We start from the raw sequence: 17,387 nt of genomic DNA on the forward strand, positions 1-17,387 counted from the left end.
AGGTGAGTCACGTGGAAGGACCTGAACCGCGAGTTCACGGTTTGAGAATAATGAGGTAGTGAGGGGATTGGAAATGGATAGTATCTTACCAGAATCGCTAGTAAATCGTATGACGCGGTTCATGCCGCCCATCATCTACCAGCTAGGGTAAAGCACCAGTTGCCAACCTGTTAGGTGCGAGGTTGGTAAGTTTCGAGGTTGCAAAGTTTTTTGATAAAATTTGAACTCCAGATTTGGCTGTGCCCTTTCAACGCATCATCAACGCTGGCGAAGACAGTTAAGCATTGCCATTGTGAGTGAGTATGCGCCCAATGAGTCGGCGTGTTTGAAGGAAATCAGTCGTGGATCTTGAATTGCCAATCTGTTTGTTGTCTTTGCTTCTCGCTTGTGATAGTCCCGCCCCCATGAGAAAAGATCGAGATCAGCTCAACATAAAATATAATTTTTTGAACCAATTAAACACGTCATCCGTGAGAAAATAAACTGCATTGTCTGAATCTAACACAACAGACACTTTAAGAGCGTTGCTGATACAACCTTCTCATGGTGGAGCAACGAAAGCTAATATCAATATTTACAAAAGGGCCGTTGCTAGACCCTTGATCAATGATCTACTGTCCTGGCGCAATTAATTTGCCCTGCCTTAAAGCATTATGATCCCATCCTCCAGCTAACGCAGTTCCTCCCTCCTTCTCCTTGAAATCCTTCATTCTTGCTTCTAGTTCAGGTCTAAAGTGTCTAATCAATCCCTGAATCGGCCACGCGAACGCTTCGCCCAACGCTGTCACAATAGTTAGTTTTCAGGTAGATTTATATGTATTTCAAAACTTACCACAAATGGTGTGACCCTCAACCTGTTTTGTCAACTCCTGCAACATGTCAATTTCTCTCTCACGTCCCTGTCCTTTCTCAAATCTCTTCATGATTTGCTCAGTCCATTTGCTGCCTTCTCTGCAAGGTGTGCATTGCCCGCAAGACTCGTGTCTGTAGAAATGGCTCAACCTCGATATAGCGCGAACAACATCTGTGCTTTTGTCCATGACAATGACAGCAGCTGTCCCTAGACCAGACTGACTATCCTTTAATGCATCAAAATCCATGAGTTGGTCATCACAGATTTCTTTTGGCAAAATTGGAGTCGAAGAACCTCCAGGTATGATAGCCTTCAAGTTATCCCAGCCACCACGGACACCGCCACAGTGTTTGTCGATGAGCTCGCGAAGTGGGATGCTCATCTCCTCCTCAACGGTAACCGGGTTATTTACGTGACCAGAGATGCAGAAGAGCTTTGTTCCAGCGTTCCTTTCTCGTCCAAAGCCAGCGAACCAGCTACCTCCTCTCCGACAAATTGTTGGGGCAACAGCGATTGTCTCCACATTTGCTACAGTTGATGGGCATCCAAAAAGTCCCACGGCGGCAGGGAACGGGGGCTTTAGACGTGGCTTTCCTGGCTTTCCCTCAATTGACTCTATCAAAGATGTCTCCTCACCACAGACGTAGGCTCCCATTCCTCGGTGAATATAGACATCGAAATCGTAGCCAGACCCACAAGCATTCTTTCCGATCAGACCATCCTTGTATGCCTCCTGGATTGCTCGCTGCAAGACGGTTGCTTCGTGGTAGAATTCGCCTCGGATGTAGATATACGCCGCGGTACAGTTCATGGCTCTACCAGCAACCAAACATCCTTCAATCAACTTGTGGGGGTCCTTTCGCATGATTTCTCGGTCCTTGCAAGTCCCAGGCTCTCCCTCGTCGGCGTTGACAACCAAGTACCTTGGTTTGTTGTCTTTATCCCAATCTTTGAAGTTCATAAACGACTGGCAGCTATCAGCATATATCGGACATGCGGAACGCTGTTCGACTCACCCATTTCATCCCAGACGGAAATCCAGCACCACCACGTCCCCGTAGACCGGAAGCCTTGATCTCTGAAATAATCTACCTGACCATCAGTCTTGAAAACTCATATCGCCTAATTTGCAACGTACCCAGTCATGGCCTTTCAGCAAAATCTCCTTTGTCTTGTACCAGTCTCCATACTTCTTCGCACTCGCCAGATCCGCACCATGGTGGCCATATAGATTCTGGAATATACGATCTTGATCCCTTAGTCCTCCATATGTACGCTTTGGTGGAGGTGGCGCATCTTGGACTGTGGCAAGGCCGCGGGCCTGGTGCGAGGGGCAAAAGGAAGCAACTCGAGCGCACGAAGCTGTTGGAAGAACGCGCGTGGAGATGGATGAGACCGCTTTGGGTGAGGGCGCGTGTCGCGATAACATTGTGATGTGGTGTTGTGCTCAATTGAGCAGAAGTCTGGGAGAGACACAAGGTTGTCGTCGATTTGTAGTCTGAGAATCATCGACTTTCTAGGGGCTTTGATTGGTTGCTGTTGAATAGCTACTTTTCTAGGGGTGGCGATGGAGACAACTAGTGCAAGACAACGGAACGGCAATCAAAAGGCTATCGCGAACTTGCGGAACGTTGAACATTGGTACAATGAGAATGTCGTGGCAATGAAAGGGAAGACAAAAATTGCCAACTTCCGCTGGTCTTGCAATGTTCATGGTTTTAAGGCGTTTTTGTAAGTGGCATCAACTTGAAAAGGACGAGCATGCATTCCGATTCATTTAGTTCTCTAAAATTATAGCTTGCACGCATCTCATCTTGTTTCATAACGGCAAAAACATAGCAACATCCGTTGACCCAACTTCTAGCAAGAACAGTCAACCCAAAGCAGCCGGATGAGATCCACTAAAGCAACAAGCATCGTACGACAATAATGTCCTCCAAACGCGCTTCAACTGCTCCAGCAGCACCGAAACCGCCAACATCGCTCTCCCCAACCCTCACAATAGCTGAGCATGCCTCCCTAGTCGGTTCCTACCTCATAACTCTTGGTGCGAATACTGTAGTCCACCCAAGGGCGAAGCTCAACTCGACGTACGGACCCATCACTGTAGGAAGCAACTGTATAATCAGTGAGCGGAGTATGATAGGTCTACAAGGTCGAGGAGCAGATGGAGAAGGGGTCGTTATCGAGGACGGAGTCATTGTAGAAGTCGGGGCAACTGTAGAGTCGAAAGTTATCGGCGAGGGATGCGTGATTGAGGTCAACGCTAAAGTTGGACGAGGTTCTCTATTGGGAACGGTAAGATGAACCGCTGCTTATATGAGGGCGTCGACTGATCTGCTGCAGCATTGTAAAATTGGTCCCCTCTGCGAGGTAGCGGAAGACGAAGTATTGCCGGACTACACGGTCTTGTTTGCAAATGGAATGCGCCGTATAGACAACAGTGGAGTAGAAGATCTGAAGCTCAAGATGGTGGCACGACAAATAGATGTTCTAAGGAGATTAATACCCAGCAACTTGACTAAATTTCAATAAACCACCCGTCTAAAACGAAGAAGCAATAGAATGTAGTAGCTCATCTGAAATTTCCTTTTATCTAATGTTTCATCGACTTTTCCGCCCTGAGCAATCATTTGAAAACAGTGCTGTACATTTGTCGTCCCACCTGAATCCCAATTACGCCATATTGTTTACTCGATAAAAGAAAGCCGAACCAGGCTATGGAACAGTAATGAACTATCATACAATATGACAAATAATACACCACCCTAGATATTTTGCCCTCCAGCTGGCCCGCCGCCTCTCGGTCTCTTTCCAGAATTTCCTTGAGGTCCTCCTATTGACCCATCCTCTCGTGGTCTCTTCTGCCCGACCTGGCCTTGTGGACTATAGGGCTGAGCGCCAGCGTTGAGGCTACCAGATCTCTGCACAGGGTTATTGCCCCTGCCTCTCCCCGGCCCCCCGGCTCCTCGTCCAGCTTGATACATTGGAGTACCACCACGTGCCCTGTTGGCGGGGCCACCTCGCATAGTTGGGATTCCAGATCCACGTTGAGGCGCATTTGATGTTGTGGGAGCCTGGTATATAGAGTCAGTTATCATCCTCACGTCGTCTTTTTCATAACTCACCATTGGAATTTGGCTAGGTGGCAGGCCAGGTGGACTATTTTGTCCAGGAGTAATACTCGCTGCTTGTGAAGAGGTCTCGACAGCTCCAGAAGCAGCGGGCGTGCTTTCAGGCTTTGCGTCTGCTGTCTTTGGCAAGGATGAGGCAGTGCCATTTTGTTGAGCAGGAGCTTTAAGATGTTAGTTTCTATAGGCGCCCTTCTCATTTTGGTACATACCTGGAGTTGGAGGCGGAGGTTTGTATGCTTTAGTCAGTTCCCATACTTCTACGACAGGTCTCTGTGGGGTATCACGGGCTGCTGTCTCCACAATCTCCAGCTTCCCATTGGCCGTTTTGATTCTGTTTTCGGCCATGTTGAGCTTGAGTGAGTTCTTTTTCTCGGTCATAAATACAGCAGATGCTTGTGTGCTCTCCGCTTTTTGTTGTTGCTCTAGAAGCTGCTTTTTGTACTCCTCGTCGAGTTTCTGCTTTTCTTGGATCATCTTGTTCCTCACATTGCTTACAATGATCGATTTTGCCGTCGGGTTCGTTGATAGCAGCTCCCGAATTTTTTCATCACTAAGTTCTGGAATCCTCTGAGTCGGGGTTGGGGGTTCGACTGGAGTTGCTGGTACAGTGGTGGTGTCCTCAGTCTTAGGCTGGCTGGGCGTTGCTGGGACCTGCAATGGTTCTGGAGCTGTGACAGGCGTCGTTGCGAAAGGATTTACTGGAGTAACAGCAAATGGATTGATTGGTGGTGCAGCAGTGGCAGCAGGCTTATTCTCGGCGAACCAAATCTTCTTGTCTTGCTCCAGCTTCAATTGATATTCAGCCTCCAGCTCGGCCTTTTGGGCTTCCCGTGACTCGGCCAACTTCTTATTCAGGGCAGCTTTCATTTTGTCGGATCTTGTTTTAAGAGTGTTTTCAACCTGCTCCTCAAGCTTGACTGCCTTTTCTTCTTGCTCCTTAGCTCTGGTTTCGGCGGCAGCAATGCGCTCCTCTAAAGCCTTTCTCTCTTCATCAGAAATACCCACCTTTGGTGACTCTTCAACCTGACCTTCCTCACTTTCATCCTGATTTGCTTGATTGGATGTGGCCGAGCGTTGAGAAGAACGTGCCTCAGCAGCATCTGCAATGGCTCTGTCCCGGTCGACATTCGCCTGTCTAAGTTGTTCCTTAAGACTGCTGAGCTCAGTTTCTATGGCACGCTTTTCTTGCGTTACCTCGTCAACCTGTTGTCGAAGATTGGCGATCTCCTGTTCCAAATGTTCGTTGCTCGTTTGTTGGGTTGCATCGGCGGCAGGGGATACTGTGGAACGGGCCGCAGCAGATTGCGAGGCGTCGACCAAAGCGCGGTCACGCTCTGATTTGATCGTTTCGAGTTCTTGACTGATTGCCTTAAGTTGTTGTTCTGAGGATTCCTTTTCTCGAACGGCAGTCTCAAGTTGTGCTTGCAAACTATTGAGTTGTTGTTGGAGGGTATCCTTTTCTTGTAGTGCGGTGTCTCTTTCTGCCGTACGATCTTTAATATCTCTGGTTTGGATGCGTGATCTTTCTTTCGCTTGGTCAATGAGCTTGGCTCGGCTCTGTTGCCAGACAGTCTTTTCACCTTCTAATGCTTGGATCTTCTCCTCGAGAGGCTGCTTTTCCTCAAGCCAGGTACCACGCTCTTTTTCCAGATTCTCAACGGTCTCCTTGAGCTGCTCCATTTCTGCTGGATCAATACGGTCGTGTTTGGAAATGATGTCTTGGGTCCGCTTTTGCCATCTATCGCGATCTTCTTGCAACAATCGCATTTCGCCTTCGGAAGTCTCTTTCCCATGTTCAAGTTCTCGAATCTTGGTCTCGAGGGGTTGGATCTGAGCCATAAGCTCTTCCACACGCTTATTCCTCTCGGTCAATTGGGTCTGGGCTTGTCGAGCTTCGTTTCGCAAGGTGATGCTACTTTCGCGGAAGAGGTTTAATTCATTCAGCTTTTCCATCAGATCTTTATGGGCAATGGCGCTTCGGCCTCCATCGGCCTGTGAACGTCTTTCTTGATCGAGTTTGAGACGACTCTCATCAAGTTGGGATTGAGCGTATTCCAACTGCTGTTGAAGGCGCTTAGCTTCTTGTACTTTCAGTTCATATTGAACTTCAACGATTTCTTTCTCGCGCCTCAAGAAAGCGTTGAGCTCACGGAGTCCTTCGGCTGTGCGATCATAGGTGGAATCGACTGGCGGAGAAGCAGATTCTCCAGATTCTGCCAAGGCATTTCGACTTTGTTGTAAGGCAGAGAGCTGGGTTCCGAAATTTTCCAGTTGTTGATGGAGCAACTTGTTTTGCGCGTTAACGTCGTCACGGCGTGTTCGTAGCTCACTGAGCTCTTGCTCTAGTTGCTGTCTACGCTCGTCCCAAGACGCTTCGCTCTGGCTCAATGCCACACGAGCCGACTCGGCATCAGCTTTGAGTCCTGCGGATTCTGCCTTCATCTGGTTGTAATCACCACGAAGGGCCTGAAGTAGCTTTGCCGCCTCGGCATGTTTGACCAATTCGTTCTCATAGTCCTGTTGAGCTTTCGTAGCAATTGCCGCCTGCGCACGAAGATCTTGTTGGTGGAACTGGGCAGCTGCAGCATGTCTTTCATCTTCGTCCTTAAGTCGAGCAATTTCCTGTTCGAGGATTGCTTTATCGCTATCGACTTGTCTAGCAACTTCATTCTGCTGGCTGCGTAGAAGTGTCAGGTCGTTATTAGTCGTCGTGAGCTCGGCGGATATATCATCAACACGCTGCTGCAAATCGTGGATTTTGGACTCCTTCTCCTCAACAAGACGGTCCATTTCTTCTCTGTACTGATCGTGTGTAGTATTTAGGCTTTGTAGCTCTTCCTCAGAAGCTTGGCTAATAGACTTGTATTGTTCTGTTTGTTGCTTTGCGCTCTCAAGCTCAGACTTGGCAAGATCGAGATCTCTCTTTACTTCCGAAAGCTCTATCGCGAGTTCTTGTTCTCTATTCGTTTCTTCTCCATCTGTATTTGACGAGCCATCCCCGTTCTGGACAGGTCGTGGGGTAGGGCGTGGCTGTAGAAGCTCAACTCGCTCTTCAGCGCTCTTCAACTCGATGGACAATTCGTCCACGCGTGCTTGTAGGTGATCTCTCGTGGTTTTAGCCGCGACCAGCTCTTCACGGGCGTTACTCAGACTGCTGGCAAGTTCATCGATACGTTTTTGGGTTTGCTGAGAATCATACTCCTTTCTGAGCTGCGCTTTCTTGTTGTCCTCAATCTCGTCATTCAGTTTACGCTTTGTCGTGGACAGTTCCGCCTCGAGTGTCTCGACCTGAGTCTGAAGTCGCCGCCTCGTCTCCGATTCGTTTAATTCTCGCTCATTTTGCATCGTTTGCTGACTTGCGACCAGGTTGTTTAACCTGCTCCGCTCGTTCATCAATGCTTCGTTGTCCTGGCTCAATCGATCCTGGATATCCTTCCAAAGCTTTTTCTCAGCTTTCAGGTTGGCGTTTTCATTCCGCATGCTTTCCACCATCCCTTTGGCCTCAATGAGATCTTCTGCAACTTGCTGAGTACGTAGATCTTGTTTAGCAGCAGCTTCCGAAAGACCTTGAGATCGTTTCTGCAATTCGCTGTTCTCATTCTGCAGCATTGTATAGTTAGCATGCAGCATCTCATACCTCTCATTTGCAAGTGTGAGCTGGCTACTTGTCTTTGCGATCTCAGCCTGCAAAGCACCCTTCTCCAACGAAAGTTTCTCGGTCTGCTCTTTCATAGTCCGGCGATCGGTCGACTGCTCTTCTCTGTACTGATCAAAATGAGCTTGCAACTCTCTCAACAACGTGGGATAACTGGTGCTATTGCCAGAGCCCTGTTCTATAGTTGACACCACACCGTTTTGATTTCCGTCAGTGGATTGGCCAAACATGGAAGCAAGATCAGAGCCGGCAGGAATCTGTCCTCGGTTTTGGAGCATGCGGCGGAACATGTCCCGTTCTTTGATGTAGCTTTCCGATCGGGTAAGCGTCGATTTAAGTTCATCCTTGTAGTGTTCAATTTTCCCCCTTAAGCTTTCCACTTCCTCATGATCCTGTGCAGCTTTGTGCTTAGCGGATAATGCTTCCTCGCTCTCCATCTGCTGACCTAACTCTCTTGTGACCTTGAGCAGTTCCTGGTTCTTCTCTTGCAATTCGGAGACATTTCTGAATACTCTTAATCTCTCGGTTATGAAACGATCGGTGTCAGTCGAGCCCTCAAGTTCTTCTTCACTGACTTCGCCACGGGCTAGGCGCTCGAGTTGTTCCTTTTCTGAGGCGGTCATAGCCTCGAGTCCTCTATCTCTGGCATCTAATTCACATACTAGCAATTTTATCTGTGCACTTAGATCTCGAAGCTGTGTTTTGAGAATGTTCGACTCGGCGTGGGCGGTTGAAGCCTCGCTTTCGGCCTTTCTCAAATCTTTCTTGGCGCGATCCCGTTCCTTGCCAATGTTGTCAACGAATTTTGACATCTGCACAACCTCCTGTTGCAAACGATCGTGCTCATTCTGCATTTCTTCCAATTCTGGCTGCTTAGCTTCAAGACCAGCGAGCATTTCCTCCATCTCAGTAGCAAGTCGTTGACTTCGAAGCTTCTCAGCAGATAATTGCCCCTTGACCTTGTAGAGTTCATCAATCGCTTGAGTCGCCGTGATGGCAGATTTACCTCTCGTAGACCCTGGCGTGCCGAAAATTGCTGGAGAACCAGACCTCCCAAACACAGAGCCATTAAGGCCTTGGCGAGGGGTCCCTGGGACAGATCCTGGCCGAGCATTTGCTGCTTCCAATCGAACAGTTGCGACCTCCGCCTCAAGCTCAGAAATACGGTTCTCGGCTACTTCTCGCTCCTGTCGTTCAGTTTCTGCTTCCTGTCGGCATCTTCCGACCTCCTCAGCAGCCTCGTCTTTAATTCTCTCCAGGGTGGCTTCCACTTCTTTCAAGCGGTTGCGATGGGTTTCAGATTGTTGCGACTGTAATTTAGTAAGACGTTCAGCCCGCTCCAGATCCTGACGGAATGCCTCCTCGGCCTTAGCAGCTGCTTCCTGGTGCCGTTGCACGTTTGAAAGGGCATCTTCCGCTTTCTTCTCTACTTCACTGAGTCGCGCTCTCAAAGCCTGTTCTGTCTTTTTCAAGGCCCCAAGGTTCGAGTTAAGGTCCTCGTTGTGACGTTGAAGCTCTGCAAGTCTCGCGCCCTTCTCCTTGCGGTATTTTTGCGCCTCTGCATTCTTAGTTTTCAATTCGTTTTCAAACCACTCGCCATTGCTCTTGGCAAGTTCTACCTCCTGTTTGAGCGATTGCTCTCTGAATCTGGCACTTGAGACGGCGGAATTGGTGTTTTGAACAGACTGCTGAAGCGTGGTTATCTGCTGGCTAAGTTCTAGACCTTTCTGGTGCTGCTTCTGTAGTTCTTGCGCCAGGTTATCATTGGCAGTAGTCTTGGATTCGAGCACAGCTATGGTGTCACGGTTGGCAGATTCGAGGGATGCGATTCGGGTTCTGAGAGTTTCGACCTCGGATGTCGAAGTGGAAGAGGAAGATTTTAACGTTTGCAGTTCACCTTCGAGGCCAGAACGCTTGGTTTCTGTCATGTTCATGTTAGCATATATCCGCCATGGATTGGATGATGAACGAGTAATAACCTTCTTCTTTCAATTTTGTGCGCACTTCTTCAACGGTTTTTTGGCCCTGCTCAACACTACTTCTCAACCCCTCTATACGCGTCTCTGAGCTTCTGACGGCATTCTCCAGTTCAATGTCCAACCGGTATTTATCTGCAACCAGAACATCATGTTCGCGCGCTTTAACAGTCACAGCTTCTAGTACTGATCGGACAAGCTCTGCAGTTGGTGCATCGAGTACGGCTGCAAGCGTATCTTGCGCAAGGTGTAGATAACCTGATAGATAATCCACATCTACTACTGCCGTAGCCATATTCTGAATCAGGTAGTCATCAAGACTAGCGGGCGTCGCAATGTCTGTTTGTAAATTACGTTGCCGCGAAAAGGGAACCGCGTTGTGCTGAAGAATGCGACTTGTCGCCTAGCTGGTTCCAGATATACCGAGAACAATCAATCCGTGTGAAAACCCTTCAGCGCATATCGTGAAGCTCGACTGAACGGGTGCGCTTTTTCGGCCTGGGTGGTCGAGGGACTGGTGATATGATTGCTATCGACTCAAAGAGCTTTGCGTTGGTGAACATGGAATATCTACGCTTAGGGACTAGCGCCAAAGTAGCTGTACGCGCTAGTGGAGCCTTGTACGAAACCGCAACCTTGCCTTGCATCATGAACATCACCTGAAAGACAACTTCCTCACAACCTTCGATTCCCTTTGTCTTGAGCCCATTCACGTTCGAGGTCCATTAACAGCCTGCAAATGACAGGTTCTCTTCTTTCTGTTATTATTCGGCCTTCATTCATCGCAACCACCTCCGTTGGATCCGCTCCGTTCTCACATCTTGATCAAAACCAACCGCGTACCACCTATTGCAGCGACTTCTAAATCCCATCGCCCTATCCCTACCTTCGTCCGGTTCACCATGTCTTCCTATCTCGAGAAACAGCAAAGGGCCTTCAAGGGCAATGTTGCATCTGCTGCCTCGAAGGTTAATAACACGAAGCGTCCCAATGGCCTTACATCTAAGCCAGAGGCTGCACCTTCTCCAGCTCCATCCAATGCCTCGAACGCTTCAAAGACTGAAAAGGAGAACAACAAGCGCAAACGGGATGCTGCTCTGGCAGCTTCCAATGCTAGTACGGTTTACTCCCAGCCTGCTCAGACTGGCTACGGCACAACAGCTTTCACTCAAGTCACCTATGTAATCGACTTTTTGAAAGCCAAAGATGAGCCCAAGACATTTGAGCAGATTTTAGCATATCTGAACCAGATGAAAGCGACGGAGGATAGCAAAAGACTGATTGCACAAATTCTAAGGCGTCATGAACGAGTAACGTGGAGCCCAGACCCGGCACTCAAAGCTCAGTCTTGGGACTCTGGTACATTCGTGCACCGGCCACTTATCAACGTGCGAAGCAAGAATCAGCTTATAAGCTACATACAGGCCAAGACTGACGCCCGGGGCATTCCAGTGAAGGAACTCAAAGATGGCTGGCCGGATTGTGAAGACGCGATTAACGAACTCGAAGCGGAACACAAGATCCTGGTGACTAGGACGAAGAAGGATAATCATGCTCGGATGGTTTGGGGCAATGATCCGAGCTTGGTCCACAAAGTTGATACGGAGTTCCAAGTGATGTGGAACAAAATCGAGCTGCCAAGTGTCGACGATATCGTACGGAAACTGATGGACGCGGGCCAAAAGCCAGCGAGTGAAGATCCAAGCAAACGTATCAAGGCCGCAGCTAAACCAAAAGAGAAGAAGAAGAAGGCCCCCCGCAAAGGTGGCAAGGTAACCAACTCACACATGGCGCACCTCCTTGTGGACTACAACGGCAAGTTCAGCAGATGATGTGCTGGGCTTGACACACAAAACATAAAAGCATTATCCGGCGTTCTGGAAAATTTGATGGAGCATGGTGTCTTAGCGCTGGCGTTTGGTATCGGGATTGGGAACTGGCAGGTAAAGGGTTAGGCATTTTCTGCCTGATGTGTACTTTATCGAGACATATGCCGCAGCTAGGGATGTTACAGTAGGTCTTCAGAGCTCAAGAATAGTTCGTTGGCCTACAAAACAACATTCTTTTCGTGACGCCAAATCATGTGACATTTTCCAGGTTGCTCACGTCAAATTCTCCGAGCTACGGCGGAAGCCGGCCACAGACTTTCAAGCTCGGTATTCTTCCAATGCCGGTGGAATATTTGAAATGATTTCTAATCATTTCGAAAAGTCTCCGCAGTACCAAATTAACGATAAGTAATCTATATATCTCTTTCTTGTATGTAGTCAGTACTACTTACTGATTGTAAAACAATACTATAAACATATACAGTACGCTAGTGCCGCTTCTTGTTCTGGTTTCTTCGCGATCTTTCTCAAATTTATGTTCCGGCCAACCTTGCGCAAAATGACGAATTTCAATATTGAGATCGTTAGTGATACCGTTTGTCCATGGTGCTATGTTGGCAAACAGAAGATGGATAAAGCCATCAATGCGTATAAAGAACTGCATCCGGAATCAAATGATACCTTTGCAACCACATGGAAACCGTACTACTTAGCACCCGACTCACCTAAAAAAGGTAAACATGGCTTACTTTACGCCGTTTATTATCTTCAACTAATTTGGGTCCAGGTATCGACAAGAATGCATGGTACAAAGAAAAGTTTGGAGAAGAGCGTGTTGCGATGATGCAAGAACGACTCCTTCAGATAGGGAAAGATGCTGGCATCAACTTCAAGTTTGGTGGCAAAACAGGTATGCATTTCACTGTCTTTGTCCATATGATATTTTTGGAAACATCCTCGTGTCTATTTTTCGACATTTCTCCTGATGGACTCGACGTCTCTCTGGCATAACCACTAACGATATAGGAAATACACGAGACTCCCACCGACTAATTCAACTCGGCAAATCTAAATCACCTGCTTCGCAAACCGCCGTTATCTCCGCCCTCTTCAATGCCTACTTTGAGAGCGAAGGCGATATCACTGATCACTCCGTTCTCCGAGCTGCGGGTATCAAGGCTGGTCTCCCAGAGAAGGAAGTCAATGAGTGGTTGAAGAGCGACAAGGGTGGCGAGGAAGTCGATATCGAGGTTGAGGAAGCGAGACGGCTGGGTATCAGTGGTGTGCCAAATTTCACCATCAATGGCAAATATGAAATTGGTGGTGCGCAGGACCCTTCGGTGTTTTTAAGGCTCTTTGAAAAGATTAAAGCTGGTGAAGGAGCGGGGAGGGTTGCGAACGGGGATGGGTGTTAGATGTGTGATGATCAATACGTTTGGTATCTCGAATCATCCGTGACTTGGGGATTGCATTGTACTGCGTTGGGTATTTGATATTGGCTTCGTATCTTTCTTATTTCTTTGTGTCCCTGCAGCATCGCACCATGTCAAGGCTCTGTATCTCGGGCTTGTGGATAGATAGTGACATTGTGCTTTGCCGTTTTTCATGAAGTTCACTCATGCTTGAGTATTAACTTACTGCAAAGCAGAAGTCGACTCGACCTATGTTTGTGTTTCCCAAATGTATATCTATCGCCTGAAGCCGATTGGATTGCTGTGGGTAGACAGTCGAGATAGCGGTGCTCGGCTCTAAAGTATCATCAAGTACGATCATATGTTCGCCAAAATGATCCAGAATTCCCGTTTAGAAGCGTTGGTCCTTTTCAATCTTGTTTATCATGAAGACTTGAAACCCGGCGTTGAATGAAAGTAATCTAGCATATTTCACCTTCTTCGATCGAATATAAGCAGAAGTTTAAGAGTTCAGTAACGGTCAATTATTGCTTTCGATATTTTCAACACAATGGCAACATTCTTTTCATTAACTTCCAAATTGAAATCAATGTCAGAGTTACTTTAAGCCTTGGAGAGAAACTTTTCTATGTGTCTTTGATGAATATTCTGTTGAAAGTTAAAACACAAAACAGTAACAATTTAAATACTACAATAATGTGGGTTCGTTTGGTCTGCACAAAGCCTGACATTTTGATCACAAATGTGATGATAGAAGCTTATTCACTGCACTTGGTGAAAAGTGGTGCCTGGACTTGAAAGTGTCTTGATTTCATATGTCTTGTATACTCGTTTTACAAGTTCAGTCTTTCCAGGCCAGACAAAGCTTAGGTTTCTGACAATGGTATGCATAAACACATCTTTTACATCTGACTGGGTCCCTGGGTCATTTCATTCCGTTGACCGATAAGTAGTAAAATAAGACGAAGTCAATTCGAGCGATTATCACAGGTTGTTTCTGAAATTTTTTGTCTTATAATTTCACTAAGTCAAGCAAGTACTGAGAATGAGGCATTTCCACTTAAGACTCACTTGAGGCTCACTGGCAAACCTCACTGGATACTGTAAGTAGACGGACTTCCACATGTTCATCAAATAGCTTGCCTTTACACTTCAAACAAACACTTACACGAAAGTGCGTCTTCATAATATTGCGCCTTTCCTTCTTTCTAACCCCCTCAAGATCTGAACATCAAGCATTACTTATGCATACTTGATGGACTCGAATAATCGGCCTATATATGTGGGTTTTCATACCGCTGTCACTGGCTAATTGTTGTCATCTTCCATGCTCGACATTTATTATCGTCCACAATAAATTCAAAACTCAAAACAATATCTGGAGCTTTTTTTCTCCAGTTTTAGTAATGTAGGTATAGTGAGTTATAATTGACGAAAGCGTAGTTTATAATTCGGATGAAGAATATGGTTTAAAGGCCACTTTTTATGGAGAAGATTGGGAACTCGCGAAGATGAATAGCGGTGTATAGGTAATAAATAACCGAGCAGAATAAGGGATTGAGTGAGAAAGTCGGATAGAATATAGCACCAATCGTGGAAGAGATGGGCGTACATTTTGTATACTGATGTGTTTGTGACCCAACCAGTGTGTTGCAAGTCTGCTGGGCGTTCAAAACGCCATAATCATTTAATTTAGTTGAGTAAACATATAACATCGTGTCTAGGAAAATGGCTAGATATGCGTCTCAGGGAAGGAGCTTGAAATCGGGGTGGTAATATTTTTATATTTGAAGGTGCCCCTTATGTCTTGCAATGGGCTGGTGTAGCAACGAAGAAGCAAATTATCAGGTTAGAGGGGCCATAGATACCCCGGAAAGCGTCTGCAAACACCACCATGCACTGATTGGAAACTGCTAACCCTATATTGAAAGTTGACGAGGGGTGATGAAAAATGCCAATCACTACATCTCATAACATAACCAGCAAGTCTCACCACAATCACCACAATCATCTCACCAAAAATAAATAACCATAGTTTCATCCGATCATCAGACAAGCTTTTCGGATCCCACGCTTAAAGCGCCAAATCAAAAATATCCAATATCATCACCCGCGCGGTGAAGTTCTCAGTCTTCAAAGCGCCAACGGCGCGAGGGCCTCCCGAGCGCGTAGATGTGATAGCAGATGCCCATGCACGGAGAGACTTTCGGAATTTACCACTCGATGACAGAATGTGCGAGATGTCCATATCTCAGTTCTCATGCAAGAGAAGGTGTGTCTAATCACAGGAAGGGAAATTTCTGGGGGACCGAAATGAGCGCTGGTGCCCAACTCAAACCTTAACCTTAAATGGGGAGACTGATCAGCGAAAGTTGGGAAACAACTAATTAGAGCTATAGATCATCTGTCTCTTGAACGGATAAGATGGTTCCCGGCTGTCTTATAAGTCTAGCTGGAACTTATTGTGATGCTGATCAAGAAGTGGGAATGATGGTGTCCCAACGAGGACGTTGATAAACTCTCACACACATGTTGAGATTGCATTTGAAGAAAAACAGCAGGAGTCCAAAGACGAATGATAGCTGGCAAGCCAAGGTCAAAGACAAGGCCCAACGAGTGTAAGGATCCTTACTAAGCTTGGAGATGTGAAAGCTCGTTCACTGCCCAATCTTTTGAAGGATCGCTGCTTGAGACACTTGACTTGCACGAAGGTCTGGGCACTTGTCAACCCCAGAAACCGATACACAACGATATCAGTATCTGGTTGCAACCATCTTGATGAAAGTAAGATTCGGCAGATATCCCGCCGTTCCATGATGCTTCTAGAAGGATCCTTAGACCAGCTACACCGACTCATGGTCCTTTAAGTGATCGGAGCAGGACGCCTCAAGAACAACCCTCTGAGACTCACGACCAGCCGTTGTAACGAGGCTGAAATCTCTCGCAGGATGAGCTTCTTCCAGAAGAATCATGGAGTAGATCCAGGGATTACTATTACCTTTTGATCTTAGGATGGCGGTTTTAGCGAGAGGTTTAGTAAGGATGCTACTATTTCGAGAGGCGGTAAACATAAGTAGGTGAGGCGTATCCAGAGCAGTGTCATACTTGCCCGCAGGTGCTCACACGGTGTAGATCGATCGAAATATGCCGAGAGATGTATCTTCAGCTAACCATGACCTGCTGAAACAAGGTCGCCGAAGATGGTCTACGCTGAAGATTGTTGTTACTTCAATTTATTGACTGTTGTGGCTTGCATATGAGTAGGGACGAGATGTGGGACGCCAGGTACCGTTAGCATCCTCATGGCAAGTCCTGGAATGATGGAGGGTAACCTTACTTGGTGAAATTGAGAGGTAACTTTACACTATTCTTTCACTAACGTATAACAACTGTTAAGCAATATAAACGTGTTACTAAACAAGAATCTAGTGCACATCAACTAGACGATGTACAAGTACAGCACCAGCAGAGCGATTGACAACACCCAGGACATGACGTACCTCTCACCTCGTCACCGCAAAACGTAGACAACCTTAGCTGCGAAGATGCGCGCTTCTTTGCCGAGCGGATGGGCATCCGGAATTCGACCCTCGAACCTGGCCTAGTCCACTTCTAATGGTGGGGACGGCAGATCCTACAATTTGCAGTTGCGCGAATCTGCATTTATATTATTAGCTAGCGTGCCTTATATTATGATTTCGAGACGCAAAAAAGAATATCAGCCGGCTGCTATTGTGTGTGGGGATTTCCATATCTGAATAATAAAGGAACTGCTGCGAAAGACCCACAATCATGTAAGATTATATTTGTTGCGAGAAAACACTCTGAGAGGACTGGTTCTGCGATGTTCAATACCTCAACGGTGAAGTGATCATTATTTTGAGTACTGTACTATCTTGATACTTTTCAAGTTTGCATCAGCATCCAGGATTGAGTTTTGATGCTGCCGTTGAGAGATGTCATACTGAATGAATAGATGGTGAGACACCGGCTTGTTCTAATTTGGGTATGATTCCAGAAGCGCTCAATGCTTCTAGCGTGGAATAAATGGCCCCGAGCCACGAGAAGCACGGGACCTGGGACAGATTAGGAAGTGCTTTATGGGCCCAAATTTCCTGTCAAGATGCTGTTGTCGAATCGCAGCCGTAGAAATGCTCAAACATAACCCGTATGCAGCAGAAATGCTAGGATCAGCTTGGCGGGGACGTAACTGATTGTTTCTCTTTCGGCGCCGACGAGCATTGACATGAGACTAACGTAAAGGATTGTTCACAGCTGTGGGCTCTGGCGACCCTTCAACAACAACATTCCAGGGCTATCCTCGGAACGTCCCTCTTGGGATCGATTGCCGTTCCGAGCGGAGATATTCGCGGAACGTGCCTGGATGAAGAGGGGAGTATCCACAGCAAGATTCAAGTGAAATGAACAGTGAAGGACTGGACATGCCATTCGCACTGGTTGGGCGGCCAGAAGATGACCACGACTGTGAGTGTTGTGACTTAGGATAGACAGACTGGATAGGCGAAGC

General features: G+C 47.1%; 5 protein-coding genes across 5 annotated transcripts; 3 read left to right on the forward strand and 2 right to left on the reverse strand.

The window, feature by feature from the left end:
• Nucleotides 1-611: 611 nt before the first annotated feature.
• Nucleotides 612-2,282, reverse strand: GLAREA_04552 (Nqo1 FMN-binding protein; the record flags this gene model as incomplete). Its single annotated transcript, XM_008086929.1, has 4 exons — nucleotides 612-781; nucleotides 833-1,820; nucleotides 1,870-1,941; nucleotides 1,992-2,282. The coding sequence occupies 4 exons, from the start codon at nucleotides 2,280-2,282 to the stop codon at nucleotides 612-614; spliced, it is 1,521 nt and encodes a 506-aa protein (XP_008085120.1).
• A 500-nt stretch (nucleotides 2,283-2,782) lies between these two features.
• GLAREA_04553 (Trimeric LpxA-like enzyme) lies at nucleotides 2,783-3,388 on the forward strand (the record flags this gene model as incomplete). The annotated part of the gene is made up of 2 exons (XM_008086930.1): nucleotides 2,783-3,151; nucleotides 3,200-3,388. 2 exons carry the CDS (start codon nucleotides 2,783-2,785, stop codon nucleotides 3,386-3,388), a joined length of 558 nt encoding a protein of 185 aa, XP_008085121.1.
• A 233-nt stretch (nucleotides 3,389-3,621) lies between these two features.
• On the reverse strand, nucleotides 3,622-9,913 carry GLAREA_04554 (Spectrin repeat-containing protein; the record flags this gene model as incomplete). Its single annotated transcript, XM_008086931.1, has 4 exons — nucleotides 3,622-3,930; nucleotides 3,982-4,148; nucleotides 4,197-9,563; nucleotides 9,622-9,913. The coding sequence occupies 4 exons, from the start codon at nucleotides 9,911-9,913 to the stop codon at nucleotides 3,622-3,624; spliced, it is 6,135 nt and encodes a 2,044-aa protein (XP_008085122.1).
• Nucleotides 9,914-10,520: 607 nt separating this feature from the next.
• On the forward strand, nucleotides 10,521-11,450 carry GLAREA_04555 (uncharacterized protein; the record flags this gene model as incomplete). Its single annotated transcript, XM_008086932.1, has 1 exon — nucleotides 10,521-11,450. One exon carries the CDS (start codon nucleotides 10,521-10,523, stop codon nucleotides 11,448-11,450), a length of 930 nt encoding a protein of 309 aa, XP_008085123.1.
• Nucleotides 11,451-12,006: 556 nt separating this feature from the next.
• On the forward strand, nucleotides 12,007-12,862 carry GLAREA_04556 (Thioredoxin-like protein; the record flags this gene model as incomplete). The annotated part of the gene is made up of 3 exons (XM_008086933.1): nucleotides 12,007-12,181; nucleotides 12,235-12,357; nucleotides 12,474-12,862. 3 exons carry the CDS (start codon nucleotides 12,007-12,009, stop codon nucleotides 12,860-12,862), a joined length of 687 nt encoding a protein of 228 aa, XP_008085124.1.
• Between the last annotated feature and the right edge of the window lie 4,525 nt (nucleotides 12,863-17,387).

Source organism: Glarea lozoyensis (genome assembly GCF_000409485.1).
Source record: "Glarea lozoyensis ATCC 20868 chromosome Unknown GLAREA5, whole genome shotgun sequence".
Taxonomy (NCBI): Eukaryota; Fungi; Ascomycota; class Leotiomycetes; order Helotiales; family Helotiaceae; genus Glarea; species Glarea lozoyensis.